This window comes from Gobius niger, assembly GCF_951799975.1.
Source record: "Gobius niger genome assembly, chromosome: 6".
Taxonomy (NCBI): Eukaryota; Metazoa; Chordata; class Actinopteri; order Gobiiformes; family Gobiidae; genus Gobius; species Gobius niger.
In genome coordinates this window covers 17,810,533-17,836,277 of record NC_136857.1, presented here as the reverse complement: position 1 = coordinate 17,836,277, position 25,745 = coordinate 17,810,533, and the positions used below count along the sequence as shown (strand labels likewise).

At 41.8% G+C, this 25,745-nt stretch overlaps 1 protein-coding gene across 1 annotated transcript in view; it reads left to right on the top strand.

Moving 5' to 3' along the window:
- LOC306963975 (serine/threonine-protein kinase WNK2) overlaps positions 1-25,745 on the top strand; it is a 38,621-nt gene that overhangs the window by 6,425 nt on the left and 6,451 nt on the right. The window contains exons 3-25 of the mRNA XM_079557781.1: positions 10,604-10,776; positions 10,853-11,073; positions 11,144-11,301; positions 12,481-12,569; positions 13,142-13,361; positions 13,848-14,088; positions 14,795-14,907; positions 15,046-15,816; positions 16,373-16,822; positions 18,229-18,297; positions 18,636-19,001; positions 19,831-20,094; positions 20,209-20,252; positions 20,427-20,586; positions 21,966-22,082; positions 22,360-22,530; positions 22,679-22,730; positions 22,824-22,919; positions 23,532-24,268; positions 24,394-24,448; positions 24,523-24,575; positions 24,680-25,323; positions 25,442-25,668. Of these exons, the coding sequence (XP_079413907.1) occupies positions 10,604-10,776; positions 10,853-11,073; positions 11,144-11,301; positions 12,481-12,569; positions 13,142-13,361; positions 13,848-14,088; positions 14,795-14,907; positions 15,046-15,816; positions 16,373-16,822; positions 18,229-18,297; positions 18,636-19,001; positions 19,831-20,094; positions 20,209-20,252; positions 20,427-20,586; positions 21,966-22,082; positions 22,360-22,530; positions 22,679-22,730; positions 22,824-22,919; positions 23,532-24,268; positions 24,394-24,448; positions 24,523-24,575; positions 24,680-25,323; positions 25,442-25,668 (5,491 nt within the window). The remainder of the gene's footprint in view (positions 1-10,603; positions 10,777-10,852; positions 11,074-11,143; positions 11,302-12,480; positions 12,570-13,141; positions 13,362-13,847; positions 14,089-14,794; positions 14,908-15,045; positions 15,817-16,372; positions 16,823-18,228; positions 18,298-18,635; positions 19,002-19,830; positions 20,095-20,208; positions 20,253-20,426; positions 20,587-21,965; positions 22,083-22,359; positions 22,531-22,678; positions 22,731-22,823; positions 22,920-23,531; positions 24,269-24,393; positions 24,449-24,522; positions 24,576-24,679; positions 25,324-25,441; positions 25,669-25,745) is intronic.

Here is a 25,745-nt window from a genome sequence, read left to right as displayed (position 1 = left end):
AACACTGATGACAATGGATGTTTTTAATGGTGGGATATATTTGTGAAGCCCTATACTTCACATTTATTCTATACACAATGGAAAGGCCCTACCTGTGTTTAGTCTGGAGTTTTGTGCTGATTCAAGGCGATCCTCTTGGCGTCCTGCCTTTCACTGCAGCGGCTGCTAAAATAATCAGGGAGGAGGTTGGCTGGGTTCTCGGTTCATCCCGGGACATCTTTGGCCATTGCCCCACATGGCCATTCTCCACTTCAGCTTCAATTTACATCAGCCTTTTATGAAAAGGGGGTGTTTATGCCTCCACCTTGTATTTTATCATCACTATACTGCTACAGATTGTTAAGGAATTGCACATATTTTGTTAATAATTGCCTTTGTATTAGTGACATGAGGGGTTTCGACCCTGTGTATCCTTGCACCGGAGTTATTTTTGGCCTATTCAATTATTAATGGCTATTTTTATTTTTAACTGCTTGTGTTTTCTATCAAATAGCATAGCATTGTTTTGGATTTAATGGCTTAGATTTGTGTGACATTGTGTGTTATTGTGATTCTGTTTTGGTCGACTGTTTGATAGAAGGTGCCCCTTGTTTATTTGGTGTATAACACTGTATTGTACATTATAGCTTTTTACTTCATGCATAACAAATGTTTTAAGCCTAGTATTCGTTAAGAGATGACCATAAAGCACTGAGGTAGTAATGTGTGAGCTTATTTTCCTGTATGAATCACTTTGAGCACCATCTTAAAGTTAGGCCAAACCTGCAAACAAAGTAGGCCACTGCTGTATGATGCTACCTCGGAAGAAAATAACCACTCATGGTTCTTTGTTCTTGATAACAATAATAGCCTCTCACTTCACTTTAAGCATGTTGAGTTTTGTCACATCTAATCTAAATTTTCATTTTCATTTACTAGTTTGACTTTCACTGAATTGATGAATTTCTTGCCCTAATGCCAATTTTGGACCAAAGGGTGGATTCTTTTGTTACATGGAAGTCTTTATTGCTTGACGTAAAGGAATTTGTTCTCTGCATTTGACACATCCTTCAATGCCGCCTCAAATGTGGAGCCAGGCTAATGGGTAGAATCACCTGGATGGAGGATTCACTTATTGTACATTTTTTAGTGGCAGGGAAACCCGAGTACCTGGAGGAAACCTATGCAGACAAGGGGAGTACCTTCAAACCCCTCACAGAAAGGCCCCGACCAGCCAGGGATCTAAACCGGAACCTTCTAGCTCTGAAACCGCTCAATACAATCAACACATGCCTACTTTTTTTTTTGTCATGTTGCATGTTTAGGGTTATGTCTGTTTCCCCTAAATATCTTGCCCAGTGAAAGCCTTTGTACTTGTGTGTCGTCTTGACCTCTGAGGAGTAGGCTTCCTGTGTGATCAATATAGAGTTGCATCCTCCGCCGATTGAACAGGAGCGATTCATTACACTGTGTCTCCCCAGTAGTAGCTGATCATTCATAGCCTTAGCTTTAAAGGAATAGGCCACCGTTTTTATATACTAAGACATGTTCTTACCTAGCCTTAGACGTGTTAATATATCCCCGTCTGGTCTTTGTCCGTGCGCACTGTCACACAAACGGAGCACATACGCAGCCTCTCCCACATGTCATATAGCTCCAAAAAAGCTCACGATAGAAGCTACCAAGCTCTTCCACGTGTTCCCTATTTAAATAAAGTTACGTGAAGTGTTTTCATGCGAAGTATATTTACACAGAAATGTAGCATGTCGATTTTATAAGCAAATAAAAAGGGGCACTATATTGTGAGGCGTAATGATACGAGGAGCAAAACGTCCGCGCAGTAACTCCTAAAGACTTCCCCCCGCTCACTTCCGTCAATAACCTTTAGGAGTTACTGCGCGGACGTTTTGCTCCTCGTATCATTACGCCTCACAATATAGTGCCCCTTTTTATTTGCTTATAAAATCGACATGCTACATTTCTGTGTAAATATACTTCGCATGAAAACACTTCACGTAACTTTATTTAAATAGGGAACACGTGGAAGAGCTTGGTAGCTTCTATCGTGAGCTTTTTTGGAGCTATGTGACATGTGGGAGAGGCTGCGTATGTGCTCCGTTTGCCTGGCAAAGCGCACGGACAAAGACCAGACGGGGATATATTAACACGACTAAGGTTAGGTAAGAACATATCTTCGTATATAAAAACGGTGGCCTATTCCTTTAAATCCATTAGAATTTCTGTGTGTTCATGCTGAATGAACACACAGTCCTTAATGTCCTTAATGTTTTGACACACTTTCAGACACTGGCTCTTTTTCTGTACAGGAAGCTTTATGTTCTTAGATCAATCTCTGTCACATTGGGGTTTTTCTGACCCAAAATGACTCTAATCCCGTTTGAATGGCATGTATTTGAGGAAAGAAAAACGGTTTGTTAGTGAACTAAGCTTGTTGAGGATGGGGATTTGGTATTTTCCCTCCATTGTGACTACTATTAGCTGCTATAATGAGGGCTTGTAAATATTAAGGCCAGATATTCAGGAAATCTGGCTTAGTTAACGCTCTTGTTCAATTATCACCCAGACGTATGAGGTAACGTGTTAGAAAAAAGGGAATAGTTCCGGCTAGGATCAGGTGAGGGCGCTCCCTGAGTCTGTGTAGCAGCCTTTGTCGTGCGTAAGCAAGGGAAGTTGACCTGTTTCTGGGTACTTTATGCAGACAGTTATGTGTTAATGCTGGGAAGGCTCAAATCTGGGGTGAAGCTTATTATTGACCCAGCAGACCTAATGTTGCCCATCTAATATCTCAATAGGAAACGAGGGGGGCGGTAACTGTTGTTTTCTCCCTTTTAATCTTAAAAGAATAGGCCACCATTTTTCCATACCTGAGCTTAGAGGAGTTGACACGTACCTTTCTGGTCTTTGTGCGTGTCCGTGGAAGAGCGTGGTAGCTTCGAACTTCACCCCCGTTTGGAGCTATAGGAATACATTGGGAGAGGCCAAATGCCAACAACATCTTTGGTCGTTTTGTGTGACTGAGCGCACGCACAAAGACCAGACAGGTACGCATCAACTCGTCTAAGCTCAGGTAGGAACATATCTCAGTATGGAAAAATGGTGGCCTATTCCTTTAAGATTAAAGGGAGAAAACAACAGTTACCGCCCCCCTCGTTTCCTATTGAGATATTAGATGGGCTACATTAGGTCAGTGGCCTATTCCTTTAATTAAACTATTTTACTTTGTTATTACAGTTAATGCAACAGCTGTAACAGTGTCTGCCATGTTTCCATAAATGTTGCAACTTCCTTTCCTTGCAGTAGATTAAAATCCTTTCCTGATATTGTCTTGTGTAAAGCGGTAGGTTGTGAGAGAATTGACCACTGTCTGCATTGGGAACCATTGTTGTCGACTGGCCAACCCGGAAGTATGAGCTGATGCGCTGAGATTTGTTGGTGCTGCTATAACATTGAGCTCCTCTTTGCAGTCTGTAATGTGCATATAATGTATGCACAATATTATCTCAAGATGTGGGGAAGGGTTTGTCAAGGGTTAAGTTCAACAGCCTCTCTCAGTTGCTGTTTGCTGTAATGGCTCATGTACCCCCTCATTCTCATTCTCAAACGAAACTAAATCAAACATCTCAGAAACCCAAGCATCTCTGGATGAAAGGAATGCAGCACAGAATCATCAATAATAGTTTTTTTTCTATGACAGCCATGTGTAAAGACATCAGCAGCAGCGTCTGAGATTGGTGTGTCTGGAAGATGGATGGTCGGGTGCAAACCTTCCTGAATGCGCGTCTTCTGCTCACGGGGGCACGTCTGACTCTATTAGTGCATAATCAATAGTAGGAGATGGCTGCTCCTGCCCCTTGGGAGTGTGACAGTTTTTTTTGTATCTAAAAAGTGCAATAATGGCAGAAAAAGGGCTTTGTCGTCAAACATTTGTCTGTCTCAGCATGTGGAATATGTGTGTGTTTGCTGTGTGGGAATATTTCAGAACTGAATATTTTGTTTTAATGTCAACTGGATGATGTCAGATATTCTCCATCCAGGCCCAAACCTGGTCTGCAACCTCTTTGTCTTTGTCTATGTCTAGCTATTCATTTTCCTTTCAAACCTGGGATTCAAGCATTTTGCCGAATAACCCTTGAAGACCTTGGCAGGAGCTCATTCCCACCCAAACATTTGCATTAGGCAGTTCATGTCATGTCTGCCTGTCCCTCTGCAGTCACTCTTGTATTATTCAACAGTTGCCACATGTGGACCCAGCGGTGTTGTGTGCACAGCGTGTAAAGATCCCAGCCTAATACATATTCGCAGATAGACCCCAAGTCCAAATAGGCCATTGGCTAGCTTTTCTAGCGTGAAGTTTTGTTCCAGGAAATCAGAAATACAATTTCTTTGCATATTCTGAAACTATATAAAACAAAAGGGGTCAAATAAAGTTTCCACATGCAGAAACCCTGCAGTTTTTGAGAAATTCGAGCGTGAAATGGGAACTATTTTCTTCTGGCGCGTATGATTTTAGGGTCACCTGACCTACTTCTGACCAATCGGCGCATCGCGTTGACACCGCAACCCGGAAGTAAACACGCAGCCCAGAGGAGCGCCTTCACTGACAGCGCAGCTGTTAGCTACTATCGTGAAGAAAATCCAGCTTTCTGAAGGCAAACTTTAGATCCTCTGCAGCGAGAACAACTCGAGCAGAGTGGGCAACACTCACGAAGATCGCAAACGAGTGGATTTGGACCATAGACCTGTTATACTCCCTGGACAGCGAGGAAAATGAACTGCAAACTTCTGCGAACTCTTCTTCAAAGATCGTCAGACCTACGCCAGGCAAAGACTCTTAAAACGGCAGCCAGGGGGTTGTCCTACTCGTGAGTACATTCTTATTTATTGTGTAGTATAATGCTAATACAAATAATGCCTGAGGGAGCGACACACGTGTTGTGCCTCACGTTGCATGTATGACCCGAAGAAAATTCGTAGTTTGTTCTCATTCTGGATGTAGTTCCCCATTTGTCTGATTTGCTTTAGAAATTATAATAGCAAATAACTTTACCAGTTAGTTACACCAAAAAGATGTTTAAGCATGTTGACATTTGAACCTATCAAAGTTTGTCAAATGTTGTTGCTATAATAAAGCGCAAACCAATCAAAAAAGTAAATTAAAGAGTGCCACTGTGAACAGCTCTGTTGTTTTTACAGTCTGTGGTTGTTCACTGCAGTAAACTGTGGTTAATAGTTTATTATTGCTGGAATAAGTCTCTTCGGTGTGAGTTGGAATCACTGATCCTTTCAGTCTCTTATTTCACTCCAAAGTCCAATTAAGTCCATGATAAAATGGAGAATATTAGTACAGTTACTTGTACATGATACATAAGGCCTGCCCTACTGCTGTAGTTATTTCTGTTGAATCTGCTTTCTTCATTTTCCAGGACAATTACGTGATGAAAACATGTTGTGGTGGAGCCTGGTCCTGTAAAGCCTCGCCTCACTTCATTTAAAGACTCAACATGAAAGAGTGAGGTATGTATTCATGGGACAATCAGAATGAATCCTCCAGGGCTCGGAACAACTGCATTCACATTGAAAAATGCTGAACATATTCTGCAAACTGCGATCCAACACTTACCTAGAGGCCTTTTTATAGCAATATTCTTAACACGTTTTGAAGACTATCTGACTGAAAATTATAGTAAATATTATATTAATCTAAGCTCTGAATTCTCAGTTTCTGTCCTTTTGGCTCCTCAGATATGGCTTTGATTCTTGACTGTACTTTTTGTTAAAAACCTAAAATGTGCTTTGTCTGTATTTTTACAGTGGGAGAACCTGCCATCTGTGGCCACATACGAGATCTCCTGTGATTGTCTGGAGGACTTTGGACAACAGAGAAATGATCCTGATGAGACTCTGCTAAAGATCATCAATGAACTGCAGAGTCGTCAGAGGCCTCAGATTAGAGGTATGTCATGTATTTTTCTGTTTATCACCGTCTTATAATCAAGTCATGCATTTAGATTTACAGGGATTTATTGGGTTGGTCTAAATTAATATCAGAGAAGTGAGATTTCTTTTTTTCCCCATCAAATTCTACCTTGGGCCTAGAACAAAATGTGTCTGACTCTGTGGCATCTGACCTTGGCCCTTTCTGAACCCGCCTCCTTCCTTTTGCTTCACACTTACACTACTTCTTTGAATTGAACATTAATTTCCTCTTAGAGTTTCAGATTCAGATTGTTCATATGTACACTATATTTTAGCTTCTTAAAACTTGCCAATATTTGGTCTCATTTCTGCTTTCTTTTTCATTATCAAATATCTATATGACTGTAAAATGTGACTCTTGTAAATAAACATGGAACATAAATAGTTTAGTGCATGAGGCTGCTCTCTGTAACACACACCTGTGAGTCGCATCGATGCTTATAAACCACTTCTCCTGCTGCGTGTTCTGCTTAGGACAGACCTTTCCTTCGAGGGAACATGCATTTCCAGTGTTAGTGAGTAGGAAAAGGAAGGAGGATGCGGTTTCAGAAAAGGCACAACAAACCACTCACAGATCCACAATCATCCATTATCATCCCAGACACTAGACTTTATTTTTTAACTAATAATCTACTCATATGGGCCCCAAAACTGTACATACAATGTAATAAAAAAAAAAATTGGTATATAAGGTACCATCAACATACAATAAACTAGTTGTAAATTAAACTTAACGGTACTTTTTGATTTCAGATCGGACAGGCTGATGTCAAGGATTCGAGCTGATTTTCCTCCGATCACCGTCTAATCTGAGAAATAATAGTGAACTTTTGAAACACTGAACGAGGACAGTAATTCAGGAGTTACACTTTACATCAGAAAGAGCCTTTAAAGGACCCTAACGACAAGAACTTTTTAGCCTCCTTGCCTGGATAGAGAGTGCGTTAGAACAGTGGTTCCCAACCTGGGGAGCGGGGGCTCCTGGGACGGCAGGTGGGGCCCAGAGCTTTGTCTGGTCAGAGTGTCAGGTCATACATTTGCACAAGTTAAAATGGTTAAAAATCACAACAGGTGCATAAAACTATCTAATTTCAGAAAATGTGTTTAAAATGCATATCGGTAAATATTTTCAGGTTTTGATTTTTTTATTGTATTTGTTTCGACTGAGGGGGGGCCCCGGGCTGACTACAGCATGCACAGGAGGGGAATCAAGAACAAAGGTTGGGAACCACTGCAGTAGAAGGTCTTATATTGAATGAATTACAAGATCTAACAGGCAAGACTGAAGTCAAGCTTTCGTCCATATGCCAAGATACACTTGATCTGCTTCTGATGGTTAAAAACCCCAAAATCACAAAAAATAAAAGAATGTTTGAAACTTATCTGGAGCAATTTGTTATTTATGTTCTTAAAATCTAATTTGAAAATGTCATGGGGAAATGGTAGGTCCCATAGTGTGCTTGTTTCAATAGGACGCATATTTCAAAAAAGGCATATTTTCAAAAGTTATTTCTTAAAAACTAGCACTCCTATCCACCTTCTTTTACCACATATTGAATATTTTTAGTATTGTCTTTATGATTGTAAAATTTTAAGTCTGTGGCCTTTACACCTTTTGAAATAACCGGAGTCAAAAATGCCTATAGAGGCTAAAATGTCAATTTTTTCACAAACTTCCCCGCTTTAGGAGCCAATTTCTCATTAACTGCAGGGAGTCTGCGTGTGGAAATTTTTGTGGAAGAAGTTTAACTATTGTACTTGATAAAAATCCAAATAAAAAGTATTTCCTATTTCCTGGAACAAAAGTCATTTTCTAAGCCCTTTCTGAGAGCTAGCCGATGGCCTAAAAGAAGCACACGATCAGACCAAGGTTAATACTAGCAGCTTGCATGAATGGGACTGCAACACTTTAGGCTTTTTTTATTTATTTATTTTTTCTTTTCTGCGAGAAAGTGTGTTTTCACAAGTCTGACTCACTGCTGTGTTTGAAGCTTCAGCGTTTCTCTAAATAGACTTTCTAGTGTTTAGAATGATCTGCAGCAAATGAAAGCACCTCCCATGAAAGGCTAAACATTATTATCAACAATATCTTGAGTACATGGATGAAATTACTGTTAGTGCTAGTGATAATCCTCTAGCACTAGTATTACTTTATTGCATCATGTTCTTACTTCGGCTACAATTGCTCTGCACATACCAGTTTTACAGGCGGCAGGAAGGAACAGGGAATAGATTGGGACCTGAGCAGGAGGCCATTTATAAATCCACACTCACTGTGCAGCACCCACCACCTCGCAGTACAAGTCTATTAGTTCCACTGTCTGCGGTGCTCACTCGACATAAACAGGACGTTATGCACAGCACAAGGAGGTAATAGATTTAAATATTAGTCATGGGAACTCACTGAGGTAATGTAGTGTGAAAATCACACAAAAATGTGTGTTTAAATCGGGTGGATGGATGGTGTCACATGATGGCGCTGGCATGAAGCTGTGTTTAGTTCTATTATGCACTCAGTGACCACCAATACATTTTGATAATCCTGTAAAGAAGTCTCCTGGCATTATAGTGCTTAGTAAGTAATTCATGGGAAGAAAGGGGAGACTTCAGGACAAAAACGCCGCAGCCGAAGTCAACAAGGACAAACCGATTTATGCTTCACAAATTTTTCATGCCGGATCCGTATCTGTGCCCACGTGTTTTTCTGTGGAGCGGAAAGAACACGTGGGGATAACCCTGCCTCTGCCTCTCTTTGGGCGGACCCCCTCACGCAGTTCGCCTCAGTCCTGGGATCTCTGCAGCGCTGAATTATTCATGGCGCTAGAGAGGAGTGCAGAGAGACCCCACCCCCAGAACCATCCGACACAAAAGCTGGTGCACCACATTGAGACGCGCGACATCCTAGTCATCCTTTCTCATTACGTCACTATGCTTTAATTTGTAGGAGTATTGTTTCAATAACATGGTTTAGATGAGCTAGCGCAGTAGTTCACACACTGTAATACTGGTAATGCTGATGTGTGAAAGCCTTTCATGGTCATGCAAGTGTGGGTTACAAATCTCAATGATAGACTAGTGTGTAAAAACCTGTTAAGAAATCACTATGCAAATCACTATGTGCCAGCAACTGTTAGCTATAAAACACTAATTTCATAGCAGTGCATTCTTGGATCCTTATTTATTTGGCAAAATGTTTGTTCTTATACGTTTGGATATACTGTATGTTCACTCACTTTATCTTGGATAGTAGCGTCTTGTTGTGGGTCAGTTTGAATATTTACTAGTATGAGATCACCCTGATTACTTCTTTCTATGTCGCTGTATTCATTGTTGTCTGATGAAAGCCCGGCGGCTGCACTGCTTGCCTGTGTGGAGCATGCATGCAAAGATTACATAAGAGACCTCTGAGTGATGATAGAAACTGCTGGTAGAAAGTCCTGCTGGTTCGTTTCAGTGAATGGAGTGTGGGCGATGGCTGATGCTGGTTGTGAAGGTGTGGTAGGTGCAAGGTTAACTCGTTAGATTGCAGATATATGGGGGGATGGAGTGGGACCAGTGAAGGAGATGGAGAAGGAATCGATGTAGCGGAGTGTGTGTGGTGGAGGGTGTGAGAGTGTGAGAGTGTGAGCTTCTCTCTGTTATGCTTCTCAACACACACCCCTGAAATGAATGAAAAGGGAAAGGACATCTCCAGAATAAGAATAGGACAAAAATCCTATGAATCTCTACTCGAAGTGTTCAGACCCTTATAACAACTGCAGACACTTTTCATCACTCTCATCGTCATAGTTGTCCTGTTTTTGAATGTTCATAAATACATTTATTTACTGATTCTACATAAGCCTCAGTGTAGTTTTATATTAATTATTATAACAATCATTTCAACATTGTCACCATCATACTTCAACACATTTACATAGGAGTAGAGGGGTTTGAATGCTCCCTGAACAAAGTCATTCATTCTTTCAAGACTTTATTATGGACACAGAAGCATGATCCATAAAGTGAACAAAAAAGAATGACGTATAATGCAATATAATTATAATATATTTATAATATGATAAAATAGAGTACAATATAATGTAGATGGATACAGTATATCAGACAACTAGACAGGATCTCCAGTGCATCCACAGTTTGGATGTGAACCTGACAGAGCTCTTACTGTAAGAGGTCAGAGTGACTCTGCACATAAATGAGTAAATACAATAATACTCACATTTCAGTTTACAAACATTTCACTTGCACTCGAGTGCCTTGGAACCTTCAGTAAAATTCTCTGGTCTGCTGGGTCATGTCATTGTATGCGACAGTCAGTTTATGCAGGCTCCTCTTTTTGTAACGGTGTGGCGTGTATAAAGGAGAGCAAAAGGACCTGGGCAGTTTTTACATTGGCAGTACACATAGAAATCTTGCATGTCTGTCATCTGAGAGGTCACTAGTGACAAAATATCCAAGATATTTTATCTCCTCAGTCGGAATATTTCCACTCAGATACAAATCAGGAAATGCAAGTCTTTATCTTCATTTGTTTTAACAGTCATGACATAACTTTTCAATATTATGTCCACAATGTAAATCTTAATATCTTAAATGTATCTGCAAAATAATGCACATCTCCTTTTAGGATCGTAAGCTGTCAAAAATGGAACGTCAGCGATTTAAGGAGGAGGCAGAGATGCTGAAGGGTCTTCAGCATCCCAACATTGTTCGCTTTTATGACTTCTGGGAGTCTCCTCTCAAAGGGAAGAAATGTATTGTGTTGGTGACTGAGCTCATGACGTCTGGGACACTCAAAACGTGAGCGTTGATGCGTATTCCGATCATTTGTTATTGATTCATCTTTTGCACACTTAACTGTCTGTCTTCCTTGTAGGTATCTCAAGCGTTTCAAAGTTATGAAGCCCAAAGTTTTGCGTAGCTGGTGTAGACAGATTTTGAAAGGCTTGCATTTCCTCCACACGCGCACGCCTCCCATCATACACAGAGACCTGAAATGTGACAACATCTTCATTACTGGCCCCACGGGTTCAGTGAAAATAGGCGACTTGGGACTGGCAACGCTGAAAGCAGCTTCCTTCGCCAAAAGTGTCATAGGTAAGTTTGTATCATTTGAATAATTTGAAGATTGAAATGAAACATTCCTCATTTTGAGTGGTACTTTCAGGCACACCAGAGTTCATGGCACCAGAGATGTATGAGGAGCACTATGATGAAGCGGTAGATGTGTATGCATTTGGGATGTGCATGCTGGAGATGGCCACTTCAGAATACCCCTATTCTGAGTGCCAAAACGCTGCCCAGATTTACCGCAAAGTTACCAGCGTAAGTTTTTCTCCTGCCTATGGTCTTTATAGCTGCTTGGACAGGCTCAATTTGTTTTCAGCCCTAAAAGAAATAAAGGAAATAAAGTGTACACTATCGTGACTAGCTGTAATTCAAACGTTATAATATTTAACCTCTTAATCCCCTCCTGAACCGAGCACCTTTTTTTAAATTGCAAATGGACTTAACTTGTATAGCGCTTTTCTAACTTTATCAGGCCCAAAGCGCTTTACAGAAAGGAACCAGTCACCTATTCATACTCGCATTCATACACCAATGCACACAGACACTGGGGGCAAGGAGGGTGAAGTGTCTTGCCCAAGAACACAACGACAGTGTGCATTTGCGGGAGCTCGGGTTCGAACCCACGACCTTCCGATCACGAGACAACCCTCTCTGGTTGTCCCATTTTCTCCGGTTTGTCATTACCCAAATATAGAAGCTTCTTGAACAAAGCGTTAGAATAGCGACAAAAATGAGAATGAAAACGCAATGAACAAAGCAAAAAATAAATAAATAAAGACATAAAGACAAAAAAAATGTGACAAAATGTGTTGATAATGCAACAAAAAAGTTCAGATTAGTTATAAAAGTCTTCACTTTACACTGGCCTATAGGCTATAAGCTCTAGCCGTGAAGCTTTTAGATTTGATTTAAAGCTGGACTGGAGAAAATGCGTTCAGTTAATGTGGGGGGTTAAGGGGGTTAAGCCCCAAAAGTGCACATTTAACTCAAGCATTATAAACACACGAAGACCGAGATGCTCTCGAAATCATGTCCGCAATGCATTGAAGGGGAAATTGATTTCCTTGGCCTGGTTGAAATTTGACCTGTATCTTATATGCCATTTAATAAACAGTAATGGTCAGGGGGAGTCTGTGAATCTGTCTTTAGATGGATGCCTATGTCTTCTTTATTGCTATACTTTGCCAATTACTTTCCTCTGAAGGGTATTTAGAAACAAACCACCAATGGATTGTTCCTGTTTATTTAAAGCTTGTTGTTCAGAAATGTACTTCTAATAATAAAAGTACTACTAATAATGAAAGTACCAAGAAGGCCATGAATGTCGGTCAACTTCACACTGAACTGTATTTGATATTCAGATGTTTTATCGTATCCCTGTCAACATTTAATACTGTCCATCATTTCTGCACTTTCCCTTCCACTTTTCTGCAGGGAGTGAAGCCGGCCAGCTACAACAAGGTCATGGATCCAGAAATAAAGGAGATTATTGGAGAGTGCATCTGCCAAAAGAAGGAGGAGCGGTGAGTGTTATTGACCTCAGTATTCATAACGTCCGCAGTTTAAACCAGCGTCTTGCCCTGTCATTGTTTGGAGTTTGTTTCCTCTCACTTTCTCTAACTCACCGCTTTGGCACAGACGGCTGACAACTCAGCAGCATCACAGCTTTGCTTTATATCTGCAGGGCATCTATCAGTCGCGTTGCATAAGCGCAAAGGGTAACGCTAAGGTCTCTGTGGCTTTTTTCTTGTGGATCGCACTCTTTTGCTTCGATGCAGCAGAATTATGGCTGGACTATTTAAACATAGTACTACCAAATTCTGCCCCTCCTAAAAAAATAGCTACATGTTACTGTATGTGTTCTTGTGCATGACTGAGTGACTGAACTATATGAGATATATTTCAATTCCTTATATTTTTTCTTATCTCTTCTTTATTGTTTGGCTCAAAATCTCCCTCTTATTCTAATATTACGTAAATGTGTCTCTCTAAACTAGGTACACCACACAAATAATCATTACTCGTCACGTTGAAGAAAGTTGCTCATGTAACATCCATATTAAACAGGGCATTTATTGTCTGTTTCCTTTGCCAGATACTCAATCAAAGACCTGCTAAACCACGCCTTCTTTGCCGAGGACACTGGTGTGAGGGTGGAGCTCGCAGAAGAGGATGATGGGAAAAAGGCGTCCATCGCTCTCAAGCTGTGGGTAGAAGACCACAAGAAGCTGAAGGGGAAATGCAAAGAAACGGGAGCCATTGAGTTCTCGTTTGACCTGGAGAAAGAGGTGCCTGAAGTCGTAGCACAAGAAATAGTGAGTGAATCACAAATTATACATACTTTGGCAGTTACTACAAGCCACTGTCCAATATAAAGCACAACTAAGACCCATATAGTTGTTGGTGCCAGTGGAAAATACTTGCATTATGTAGAGACGGCACAAAGTACTTTGATTTTGACATATATTCGACAAATTAGTATAGCGCCACAGCTATTTGATGTGTTGTATCGCCAGTCATGATCAAACTGGAGTCTTTGCTTTATGTATTTCAAGTGTCTAATTTCGTATTGGCTCTATTTCCTTGGTTGGAGCACTAACAGTTGCCTAATCAATGTGCAACCATTACAGCTGCTGACAAAAGCAATACTTCAACACTCTTTCCTTTTTTAAATAGATTTCTTCCCTTTTACTTGCATCTTTTCACCTGTCTTCCTCTCTCCCCTTGAGCTATACAATGTGTTCTCCCCGAATACTTACTGAGATTATTCCTGAATGTAATGCTTCTCTGCACTCGCTCAGGTGGAGTCGGGCTTCTTCCATGAAAGTGATGTGAAGACCGTTGGGAAGTCCATCCGGGACCGAGTTGCACTGATCAAATGGAGGAGGGGGAGGACCTCTCTGAGACAGGACAGGGCAGAGGGGGACCACAGGGCTCAGAGCACATCCTCTCAGGGCATTTCCACTAGAACTGAACCAGAGGAGCAAGATCAGGATCACAACCGACTGAACCACCTCCCAACCAGCACCACATCCGTCACATGTGAGATTTCCTACTATTTCACCTTTACACAGTATGATGGTGACTTGAACTTCAGCTAAGCAGTCTACGAATAACTTGAAAAGTGTACATGCATTTGAATTTGATTTGAATGTAATGAAAGATTTTTTTTTTTAATATTTAGAAAAAACAAAAAATATATAAAAGTGCATTGTGGTGTATGTATTTTTGAATATTTTGTATCTTGCCTGTGCTTTCATAATTGTGGCCAGTCAGTTGAAGAAGAATTAAGTAACTTGTTTACCTTAATAAATCCTTTTCGTAGTCCCTCTGGGGGTAATACAAGTGTTGATTGGATGATAGGGGGTCGTTCATCTCCCCCAGTGTCTCTGGCCAGAAAACCACAATTGCAACTTTCCTGTCTCCGGGTCGGAGGCCCCAGTACACACTAATGGAATCACGAAGAAGAAGCTAGCAGGCTAACGGTCAAAGCTAGCTGCGGGCTAGCGCCACTTAAACAGTATTTACAGCCAAGTTTGAGTGAAAAAAATCATCTCCAATGTGTAATTGAATGTACAATATCCCTCTCTCCCTTTTGTCACTTCTGTCAGCGTAGTATTTACTCTCACGGACAATTAATGAGTTAAAAAAACGCAACGTGCTATTACACCCGCAGTGGCGCTTGTGGCCTCTAGGGGCATGAGTTATTTAGTTCTGCTTTGAAATGACTTTGTTTGTGTTTTTGTAGCAGACAGCACTATGGACAGTGGAACAGGCTCCACCGTGTACTCAGACTCACACAGCAGTCAGCAGAGCATCCTCTACCAGTCGCTTCTTGAGCCTACGATGACCACGCAGCAGGTCTGTATTTAAGCGGAAAGCATAAAATATTTGACCTTTTCCTGAATTAGTTTATCCACATCTAATTCAGTCCCATGACTTCTCGATGAGCCTATCCCATTCATTACAGTAACTTGTGTTTTGCATTTTGGGTGTCAGCCCGGTCATTCCACAGCCCGACCTCGCTCCTGTGATAAAGGTGACGTATGGAGACCTGCTCTGAGCCCTGAGCTCCGGACGCGTTTGGGCGTTGCCACCAGAAGGGGGAGTGCTCCTGTTATAGACACTTCCAGGGCCAATCACATCGCTCATCTTAACGGCCTCATGGAAGCTCAGAGGCCAGTTAGCCCTGCCCCTATATTCCTAGAGACCCAACCAGAATTGAGCCCTATAGAATTAGAGGCAGAGGATGGATTTCCCCACCCTAGGACCTTGCCTTTTTTGTCCCCAGAACGGCGCCTCAGTGACACCTGCATGAGATCGGCCAATCAAAATTTAGCAGCTCCAGCGCTTGGCGGACGCAGGCACTCTGACCTCAGCTCCCTCATTAGTCTAACATCTCAACACAACCCTTTTCTGTCCATGCAAAGAGGCCACACATGCCAGGCCTGCTTGTCTCTGCTTTACACGGGTAACCGTCAACCCACTTCAAACTACAGTGACATTCAACATCCCCCTGGTTTTGGGCGCCATGGTCAAAAGACTGCAAGTGAATGCTCAGATTTCTGCCGGCTACAGAAGTCCCTCTTTAACATAATCAGTGGCAAATCAGCCCACTGCCCTTCCTCACACGCTCAAGCCGTGCACCCTACAGTTGCTCACAGGTTATCCCGCAGTGACGGAGATGCCACGCTCAAGATGCAGTTGTTGTCTTCCACCGGAGCCCTAGAATCATCCCAAGACTTTTCAGAAAACCAAGTGACCGGTGCAGTGGTAGGTTAATAGTTGGAATTCCTGTAGCGTTCTAACAAGGTCTCGACTGCTTACCTAATCCCCTGTTTTACAACCCTAACAGTAGAGTTCAGTGTGCATGGAGCGGCTCTGACCTATGATCTTTGACTCTTGCGCTTTGGGTCTCAGAGCATGATGGTGGACCCCGTGTCATAGCGTCTAACTGACTTTGTTCTTCTTGTTCGTTCACTTTACCATCCCGTCTTGACTGACCCTAACATCTGCTTTCCAATCAACTTTCACTGCAGTCTTTCAATGTTGCTGGGCCTATTGTTCTTTGCCACTGTCTCTCAGGATACTGTAATTAATTCACTAATTGAGTGATTCATTATTGAACAGTTGTGATGAGCTGGGCTATATAACCTGAAACTCTTTTCATTATGCAAATCATAAAACACATTATAAGAAAGCTGTAAAAGTTAAATATAAAAAGGTTGTATTGCCCTGCTCTAGCATTGGTATATTTTAACATGATGTGTGTCTTTGTTGATTTTAAACATTGACAAGTCTTTCGCTCGCTCTCTTTGTGTTTTAGGTTGGTTCTGTGGAGCACCAGAATCAGTCTATTCAGGGCATGTCCAGCACCTCACTGCATTACCTCCAGTCAGGCCACAGTCATCCCGCTGCTGCTCTTGGTTCCCTGTCTAACCCGGCTGGATATGCGCCTCAAAATGTACAACAATGCCAGTCATCAGCTGCGCCACAATATGTCGCACACGGCCCACAGGGTTCAGGCTTCTTCCCAATGCAGCCAACCTATCCCAGTTGCATGGCTTCAAATCAGATGCTTCCTCAAGCCAAGGCGGAAATTTACAATCAACATTTGAGCAATCTTCAGGAGCACCATGCATCATTGCAGCAGAAAACACTACAAACAAACATGGACTATGCACATTCGGTAAATGGACCACATCAACATCCAGTCCAGTACTCGCAAACATTAGTGGAGGAGGTTGGAAGCTTTACTGGGCATGTGACGCAACAGGTGAGGATAAACTGTGAAATGATGCACCCATTGTATTGTTTACACATATACAAATGACTTCATTGAGTTGTTTAATTGGCCAATGGTTGCACTCTACTTTTCATCAATGTAACATCTATGACTGTAATTAAATGAATTACTCAAGGAAACAGGACACACACCCGTCGTTGTTTTCTCTAAGCAGTTTAGAAAAGAAAGTAAAGTAAATTGCCAGGAAACATGGCATTTTTTTAAAAGCAGTACTAAGTACTTTTTTACGATTATAAATAAATCCTTTTCGTAGTCCCTCTGGGGGTAATACAACTGTTAATTGGGTGATTGGGGGGGTCTTTGGCCAGAAAACCGAACTTGCAGCTTTCCCTGTTTCGACCCGGAGGCCCCAATACACACTAATGGAGTCACGAAGAAGAAGCTAACAGGCTAGTGGGCAAAGCTAGTTGCGGGCTATAGTATTTACAGCCAGGTTTGAGTGAACAAAATTATCTCCATTGTGTAATTGGGTTGTGGCACAATGTACAATATCCCTCTTTCCCTTTGTCTTTTCTGTCAGCGTACTGTCACTATTACTGTCACAGACAATTATTAAGTAAAAACCCCTAACATGCTACGACACCTGCAGAGGCGCTTATGGCCTCTTGGGGCATGAGTAACTTGGTACTGCTTTAATAACATGAAAAAAGAGCTGCAAATCCGTTCCATGTAATTATGTTAGCTTGAACTAAATTGCAACTTAATACATATAATTATATAAAGGATTATCTTATCTTATGTATTCACTACATACATACATTTCATGGATTATTACTTGGGCACATATTCAAGTAGAGTCCATCATCGTAACATATTTGTGACAAAATTCATTAAAGTTGACGTTTAAACATGACATTCTTATTAATCTAGTGTCCTATGCAATGCTTAGGTTTTAAAGACAGACTTTTTTTCTCCCCAACATTGATAGTTCTCATTTTGTGCACCGCTTGTTCACCAGATTAGATATGAAAACTTTGTATTTAGGCTGACAGTGACCTTTCTTTTTGTTGCCTTTTTGACGTGCTTTTGTAAATTGAGATGAGATATGATGGCTTTCTCAGCACACTGTCAGTTTTCGTAAGGCGCAACGGTGACATACTTGGTTCTGAGGCCAGCTGTTGAAATATCACATCGGCCTGTGGACTCTGTTTGAGAAGCTAATGTTTGTCAATGTCACATCAGAGGGGAAATATTAGGCTATTGTTTTCTGATTCAATTGAAGGAAATGTGGCTTTTCAAAATTAGGTAAACTATTCTGGCCAACATCCTCCCTCCTTGTTTCCTTTGCCAATGATTTACAGTATTTTGTTGACCAGACATGGACCTTATTGTCTTTTATTGAACTTTGCAATGATTGCTTTTCTCCTATTTTCCAGACTAGTGCACACCAGCACCTGCAACCCCTTCAGATCTCAACTTCCCTTCAGTCCACACAAGCTTGTCAGGTATCCAATTTTTGTTTTAGTTTCTGGTTGTAATTACGTGTACAAACAACAATTCAACGTTACTTCAGAGATATAGTTTTCACATATGATGATTTACAGTTTTGGTTGTTTTTGGTTGTTAAACCTGCCTTTGTTTTGGAAATGCTTCACAAGAGAAAAGCTTGTAAAATGCACACACACACTACCGTCACAGATGTAGCTTGAAAATGTGGGACACACCATTTTATGTAAATATGTAAAATGTTCAGATCTTATTATTATTCCACTAAGTGCACCCTTTCCTTGATATCCTTTATTTTTCTTTTTTTCCTTCTACTGTCTTCCTCTGTGCCTCTCAGTACCCCACAGTGCAGGTGCTGACTGACTGTGACACCCCCCTCATGACCTCCTCCACCTCTGCTCTGCACCCTCCTCCCACCTCTCCATCCCCCAGCTCCATGTTCCTCTGCCCCGGACCAGTCCACCCCACTGCCACCTCCTCCCCTCTCTCACCCCTGATGGTGGAGAACATGCTGTCTCCAAACATACCCGTCTCCCTCTTACCTTCTCCCACACCTGTGCTGGGGAAGATAACACCCACCTCTCCATTGCACCATGCACAACCTGTATTTACATCTGCATTGACCACATTACACCCCATACATGCCCACAGTGCCTTGGTTCAGAGCACACAGCCTCCCACAAATGGAAGCTCTCTGATGCAGGTAATCAGCATGGCTGGGGAGTGTCTAAGATCAGGGGGTCTCCAATTTGTAGCTCAGGGGCTGCCAATAGTTTTCCCCAACGTTTTCACTTTTCCTACATGTAAGGATGTGTCAAACTTTTTCTCTTTGGGATTGAGTTTTGGACAAACTTTTTTTATTGTGATGAAATATATTCAGTGTTTTCTCCACCCAAGTCTAGGTCACCTAAATCTAGATTGTTTTGTAAAAGTAGCTCCCAGAGGAATCATGCTGGAGACCCCTCCCTTGTGTTGTTTGCTTTGAATTGTGTGTGCTTTTTAAAAGTGGCTAAATAATGTCCAGTGCTTTCATTTGAGTCAAATTGTACGTCTATAGTACATCTAATAGATTGATAGTTTTATAATACTGAGGCATACTGTACATCATTTTACCTTCATGTAATGTAATGTGCACATTAAACATTGGACAATTTGAATATGTGCAAGTCAGCTGAACTGCTTGCTAGTTTTGATTTGTTATCCATTTGGCAAATGCTAAAGGCTAAACTACATATGAACACAGTTAAAGCCACACACACACATATGCATATATAACAATACATTTACTATCTAAATAAATTGTTATATAGACCTGTAAGCAATTAGTGCTCACAAGTCTTTATCTCCTCTAGACATTTTTTTTTTTAATTAATTCAGATTTATTTTTCATCTGATACAATTGCAATAAATGTGCATTTGTGTTTTTAAGCTTCATTGATTGTGTGATTTTTTTTATTTATGTGTATATATATATTAAAACAATACTCTTATTAATATTACCAACAATATTAAATAAAGTATTGTTTTCTCAGGTTCTCCAGCAGACCCATGTCATTCACCCAGGAGTGGTTCACTCACAGTTAGTCCAGCCCATAGGAAACTCCTCACCGGTGCACAGTGGATCTCTCCAAAGCACCTCTGCGGACAACAACTGCGCGTCACAACTGCGCTCCCAGACTCCAGTCCCAAGCCAGGTCCCAGTGCAGACCGAGACTCTGAGACCCACAATTGACAGTGCAGGTCTGACTCCGCTCAAACCACTCATGGGACAGGGACAAACTGGAACTGCCATAGAGGTAAATGTGACCGTCTCAGGCATAGATAATTGTACCCACACTGAAAATGCACTTGCATAAAATCTTGTCGACCTAAACACTTGCTGAAATCAATGTAACCTTTTTTTTTTCTAGGATCAAGCCACAGAGAAACACGCTGCTGGCCAGAGCTATGACAGGTTGTTACACTTCACACATGACTAAATAATTTGAAATGCATTTGTAAACCATGACATAATTAATACATTTTTTGTAATATTAGTACTGCAAAGGCGATGCCTATTTGCACACAGGCCTTCTGCTTTAAGTTTAAAATTTTCATCTCTCACTGCAAGTACCTGTTGTGTCTCCAGTGTGAACTCAGATGCCACATCAGGTAAAGAGATGAGTGATGGGTATGAGGGCACCTATGGGAGTAAAGGGGACGGAAAGGTCAGAAAACACCACCGCAAGTCTGCACGGACCCGCTCCCGACAAGAGAGGATCAGCAAGCCCAAATTAAGCATGCTTAATGTAGGTACTCTGAGAAAATGTACTTTTACATAATGTACAGTAGCTGCAGTTGTCAAAAAAAATTCAATTTGTATTCATCCTAAACACAGAATAAAACATCACAAGCTTTGTTTACTCATAAAGCAGTACTAACTAACTTGTTAGTTCAAATGTTAATAGATTGATTGGGGGGTCTTTCATCTCCCCCTGGTGTCTCTGGCCAGAAAACCATGCTTGCAACTTCCCTGCACCGGGTCAGAGTCACCAATACACACAGTAATGCTAAGGAGAAGCTAACAGGCTAACAGGCAAAGCTAACTGCGGACTACCACCACTTAAACAGTATTTACAGCCTCCATGGTGTAATTGGATGTACAATATCCCTCTTGCCCTTTGTCTTTTCTGTCAGCGTAGCATTTACTCTCATGGACAATTAATGAGTTAAAAAAAAAAACACAAGATGGTACGACACTTGCAATGGCACTTATGGCTTCTAAAGGCATGAGTTACTTAGTACTGGTTTAATTCTGAAAATTGTACATTATAATGGAGACAAAAAAAACAAAATCATTATTCACAAAATTAGAATAATGTAGGGAAAATAGTGGATATTGTAATGTATCTCTTTATCTTCATGACCAGCTCAGTGCCACATATGTGAGGCTGCTGTCAGTCAGTACTCATTAAAGTCAATGGCGGTGCATTAAAACGCTCTGTTTAACCATGTCATGGGAACTTGAGCATAAAGACAGGCCATGTTAGATGACTATGAATAGAATATAGTATGAAATAACTCAAGACAGATAAAAAAAAAGTGTCCACAGCCATTTGAGAGCTTTCCCGAAAATAGCCGTAGTCGGTAACATGGACATTAATAGGCCTCTGTGTTTCACTGCGTTTCTGAAGGATAGAGTCACTGGTCTCTTAATGTGAGGCTTTGTGTAGATTCAGATTTGTTCATCAGCAAAACAGAGCACTGCGTCTACCAGGCCTACAGTCCCACACACTGGGCTAAACACCATGTTGTTTACCGTAATGGACAGATCTATCCAGACCTTTCCTCCAGGATGCACCACAATGAGTAAATAAACCCGACAGATTCCTTAAGTGACTGTTTTTTAACTGCATTTAATTATCCTGTTTAACTATCCTATCCTATTCTAATTTTGTGAATACTGATTTTAGAGGTTTTCTTCAACATCATTTGTACTCTTCAGATTTCAGAAAACACCGCTTAGGATGTTTTACTCTGATTGTATTTAAAGAACAAATAGCTGTGTTTCACTTTATTTATTTATTTTTTTGAGAAAATGTGTTTTTACATAATGCTCCAATCTTGTGAGATGTACTTGTGCATATGTAGAAATGCCCTACTAACGGTTCTTCCTGCTCACTCACAGGTGTCTAATACAGGGGACAAGATGGTGGAGTGTCAGCTGGAAACGCACAATCACAAGATGGTCACTTTTAAATTTGACCTGGATGGGGATGCACCAGAAGAAATTGCTACTTACATGGTATGTGCAAAGTCACGAGGCCAGAACAGACTCACTCGGCTACATACATCACAACATTTACTTTCACATTGTTTGTTTTTTTATTTGTATATACCGGTATACCTGCAATGCTTTATGATAAATGTCAAAATCAAAATCAAGCAAAACCTAATGTTAGCTCAGTTTCTCGAACTGTAAACTTAGTAAAAAATATTCTAAGTAAGGAGCTCATTGTCGGTAACTGTATGTCTGCCATCAACATTCATGTGCCACAAATGTATTTCTTTTCCCTCTTCAGGTGAAAAATGACTTTATTCTGCTGCTGGAAAAGGAGATGTTTATCGAGCAGCTGAAGGACATCGTGGAGAAAGCTGAGGACATGTTGAGCGAGGACATGGAGGGAGAGACAGATCCTGATCTGGCAGGCAGCCCCAAACAGAGTAATTCACATGGGACCTTGGAGACCGAGGTGAGAAATGAAAGGCTGAGAGGATTCAATTAATCTGCTGGTGCCTGTGCTGTTGACGCTTCATCGCTGCAATTAACTTTGGTGCCCACTATAGTAATGAAACCTATAGAAACTTTATATTAATACAATGTGTTTCTCTATTTATTAGGGGTCAAAGGCTGTATTTCCAAGCAGCCCCCAGTTTGTATACCAGCAAAATGGTGAGTTTTAAACGTATTTCTCAGTATAGAAGCAAGCTGCACTATAAATGATAAACACAGATGTGAATTGATTGCTTTCTTTGCCCTTGAAAGTCCTACACACAGGCAAGCGCTGGTTTATCATCTGCCCAGTGGCCGAAATCCCCAACGCCGACTCAGAGAAAACATCTCTGACCTCTACAGACCATGGTAGGCTGTGACACCCATCATTCTGTTATCATTGCCTTCATACTTCATAATCTCATTTTCAGCCCTAATAAACCAAGCCAGTCACAGGAAGGCTGTAGTTACAAACATACTGATTTATTTAAGTTTTTCGACATACTGCATGATTAAAAATAGCTGTGTCTTTGAATTGTATAACCACTCCCACTGTTTTCTTTCATTGTGGTTTATTTCCTCTTTATGTGGAAGATAGCTTCATCAGATTATGGGTGATTTAGATGAAGAGTTAAGGATAAGAAACCGTTGATTTCACTACACCTATCATAGATTAAACATATTGGGCTTTGGAATCTTTTTCTATATGCTTTAAGAATAGCTTGGTCTTGTTGTTATTGCGGTGTTATTGTACCGCATGAATTAGTGTGCGTGTGGTCCATCCTTCTGTAGTTGGTTACATAATGTTGCCTCTGCAGTGGTTCTAGGCAGAAAATGAATGGCAGAAATTACACTTGTGCTGACAACGCCTGATGCTGTGTGCAGTCGGTGATGTACCGCTGTGCCCAGGCTTCTCTCCTAATCTTTCCACAAAGTAATCCATACACTCCCCTTATTATTATGTTTTATTTATTTTTCCAGAATCTGAAAACTCATCCGTCAAGCCGAGTGCTACTGGTGCTGCAGTGTCTACTCATGCTGCATCTTTATCCCGTTCATCCTCCTCCTCCACGCTGCCCCCTACAGACAAAACGTCACTGATGCAACCACAGGACCAAACCATTAGCAAGGCCCAGATAGAGCAGCCGCAGTCCAGTGTGACTAACTTCCCTCCTGCTAGTCTCAACCACTCTTTTTCTGTTGAGGATCCTTGCATCTCTATGGTAACGGAGATGCCATGCTGTGCCATAGTGCCACCTGTCTCCTTGGAGGTGCATGACGGCAATAAAGCGGCCCCTCCCAGTGCATCATCTCAAAGCAATCTGACTAAAACCAGCCCTTCTGGAGAAGTGGCTTCCCAACAGTCTGTGGTATTGCAGCAACCTTTCGCTTCATCAATGCAACCCGGATCGGTGACGTCGCAACCGGAAAGTCCCGCACACCAAGTACCTCAGACCTCATCGGGTCAACAGGTGACGAGTGGCCACCAGGGGGAGTCGGACAGTGAGGGCCCGCGGAGAGTGGAGTTTGTCGATCGAACAATTAAGACTTTAGATGAGAAACTGAGGAATCTGCTTTATCAGGAGCACGCCCCATGTCAGTCGTCTAACACCACATCAGACCCACTGTACTCCAGTGCAGAAGAGATCAGCTCTACGCCAGGGTCAGATGGACAAAGCACAGAGGGATCACAGGCAAAGAAGAAAGGGGAGCCAATGGTAAAAATATGAATGTTAATTAACCAGCACCAATAATTTTTAAAGTTTGTTGTTGACAAGTAAATGCATACAGCTTCACATAATTTCACATGCTACAGTTAATAATGAAAGTGTCACTTTTGCAGCCACAGATACCAGAGCATGCAGATTGTGTGAGTGCAACAGACTCTGCCGTGACGGGTAGGTGTCAGTTTTCTACTCTTTTAATAACCACACCCAATGTTTGCTGTAACATGTCTTTAAAATGCTTTTAGACCCTAATAGATGCCTGCACAAAGATATCCCCTGCTCTAAAAGCCGTTTCCAAGTAAGTAAACAAACATTTCAGTCAGTTGCATAACATGCAATTAGTTGTTCAAAGACAGGCTGCAATAAATGTCTCACTGGACTATAACTTTGATGCTTCTCCAGGTTGTTCCCACCCATCCAGATGACATTTGCAACATGGAGAAACGCAAGACCAGTCAAAGTATCTGTAGTTCTTTAGCACCCTCTTGTGGTACGGCTGTATCTCGCAGCCACACCAAGAGTTTAGCCAAGTCTGATAAGTCTAGTGGACTTCGAGCGCCAAATGAAAATGGTTCGGAAGCTTCCAATCCTTCCAGTAATCGGTACTCTGCTCCACCAAACCTGTATCAGACCACATCAGTTTCCAGCCTCAATGGCACACCACAGCACATCCCGAGAGCCAAGACAATGGACGCGTCCACACATCACCACCAGCGTCACCACTCCACCCACCTATATTCGGACTCTGCAGATGAAGACAGCAGCAGCATGGCCCCTCCCCTGTCCCACTCAGCTCCTCCTTCACATGCACTGTCTGAACACAGTGGGAGTGACCTCATGAAGCGGGCGGTAGCTTTTCTTAGGCGCAGTGGGCGGAGCAAAAGTGAGCACAGCACAGATTCGCCAAATCGTCCGTCAGTAGCAATGAACGGGCACGCCCCCACGCCTTCTCCAGGGCACACACAGTCATCCTATATCAGCAGCGACAACGACTCGGAGTTTGAAGATGCGGACATAAAGAGGGAGCTGCAGAAACTGAGAGAAAAGTAAATTTGAACTTTATAATTGAATGTACAGTTGGTTCGTTAAATATTCAGGCGCATGCTAAATATTTGTGTTTAATTATCCTTGTGAATGTCGTCTAAGAAACTTTCCTTTCCTTAGACACATGAAGGAGATATCTGAGCTGCAGGCCTTCCAGAGGAATGAGATCGAGCGTCTATATACGGAGCTTGGAAAAACACTGCCCCCTAGTGTTGGCCTCCTTCACGCTGCTCCTCCAAGCGGACGAAGACGCAGGACGAGCAAACACAAGCTGAAAGCTGGAAAGCTCATGAACCCAATGGTGCAGCAGCTCAGAAACAATGTTAATGCTTCCACCGACAGAAAAGGTGTGTGTGAACAAATTGCTTGATGATAGACGCTGACACTGAGACACTGACTGACCCCCCCCCCCCCCCCCCCCCCT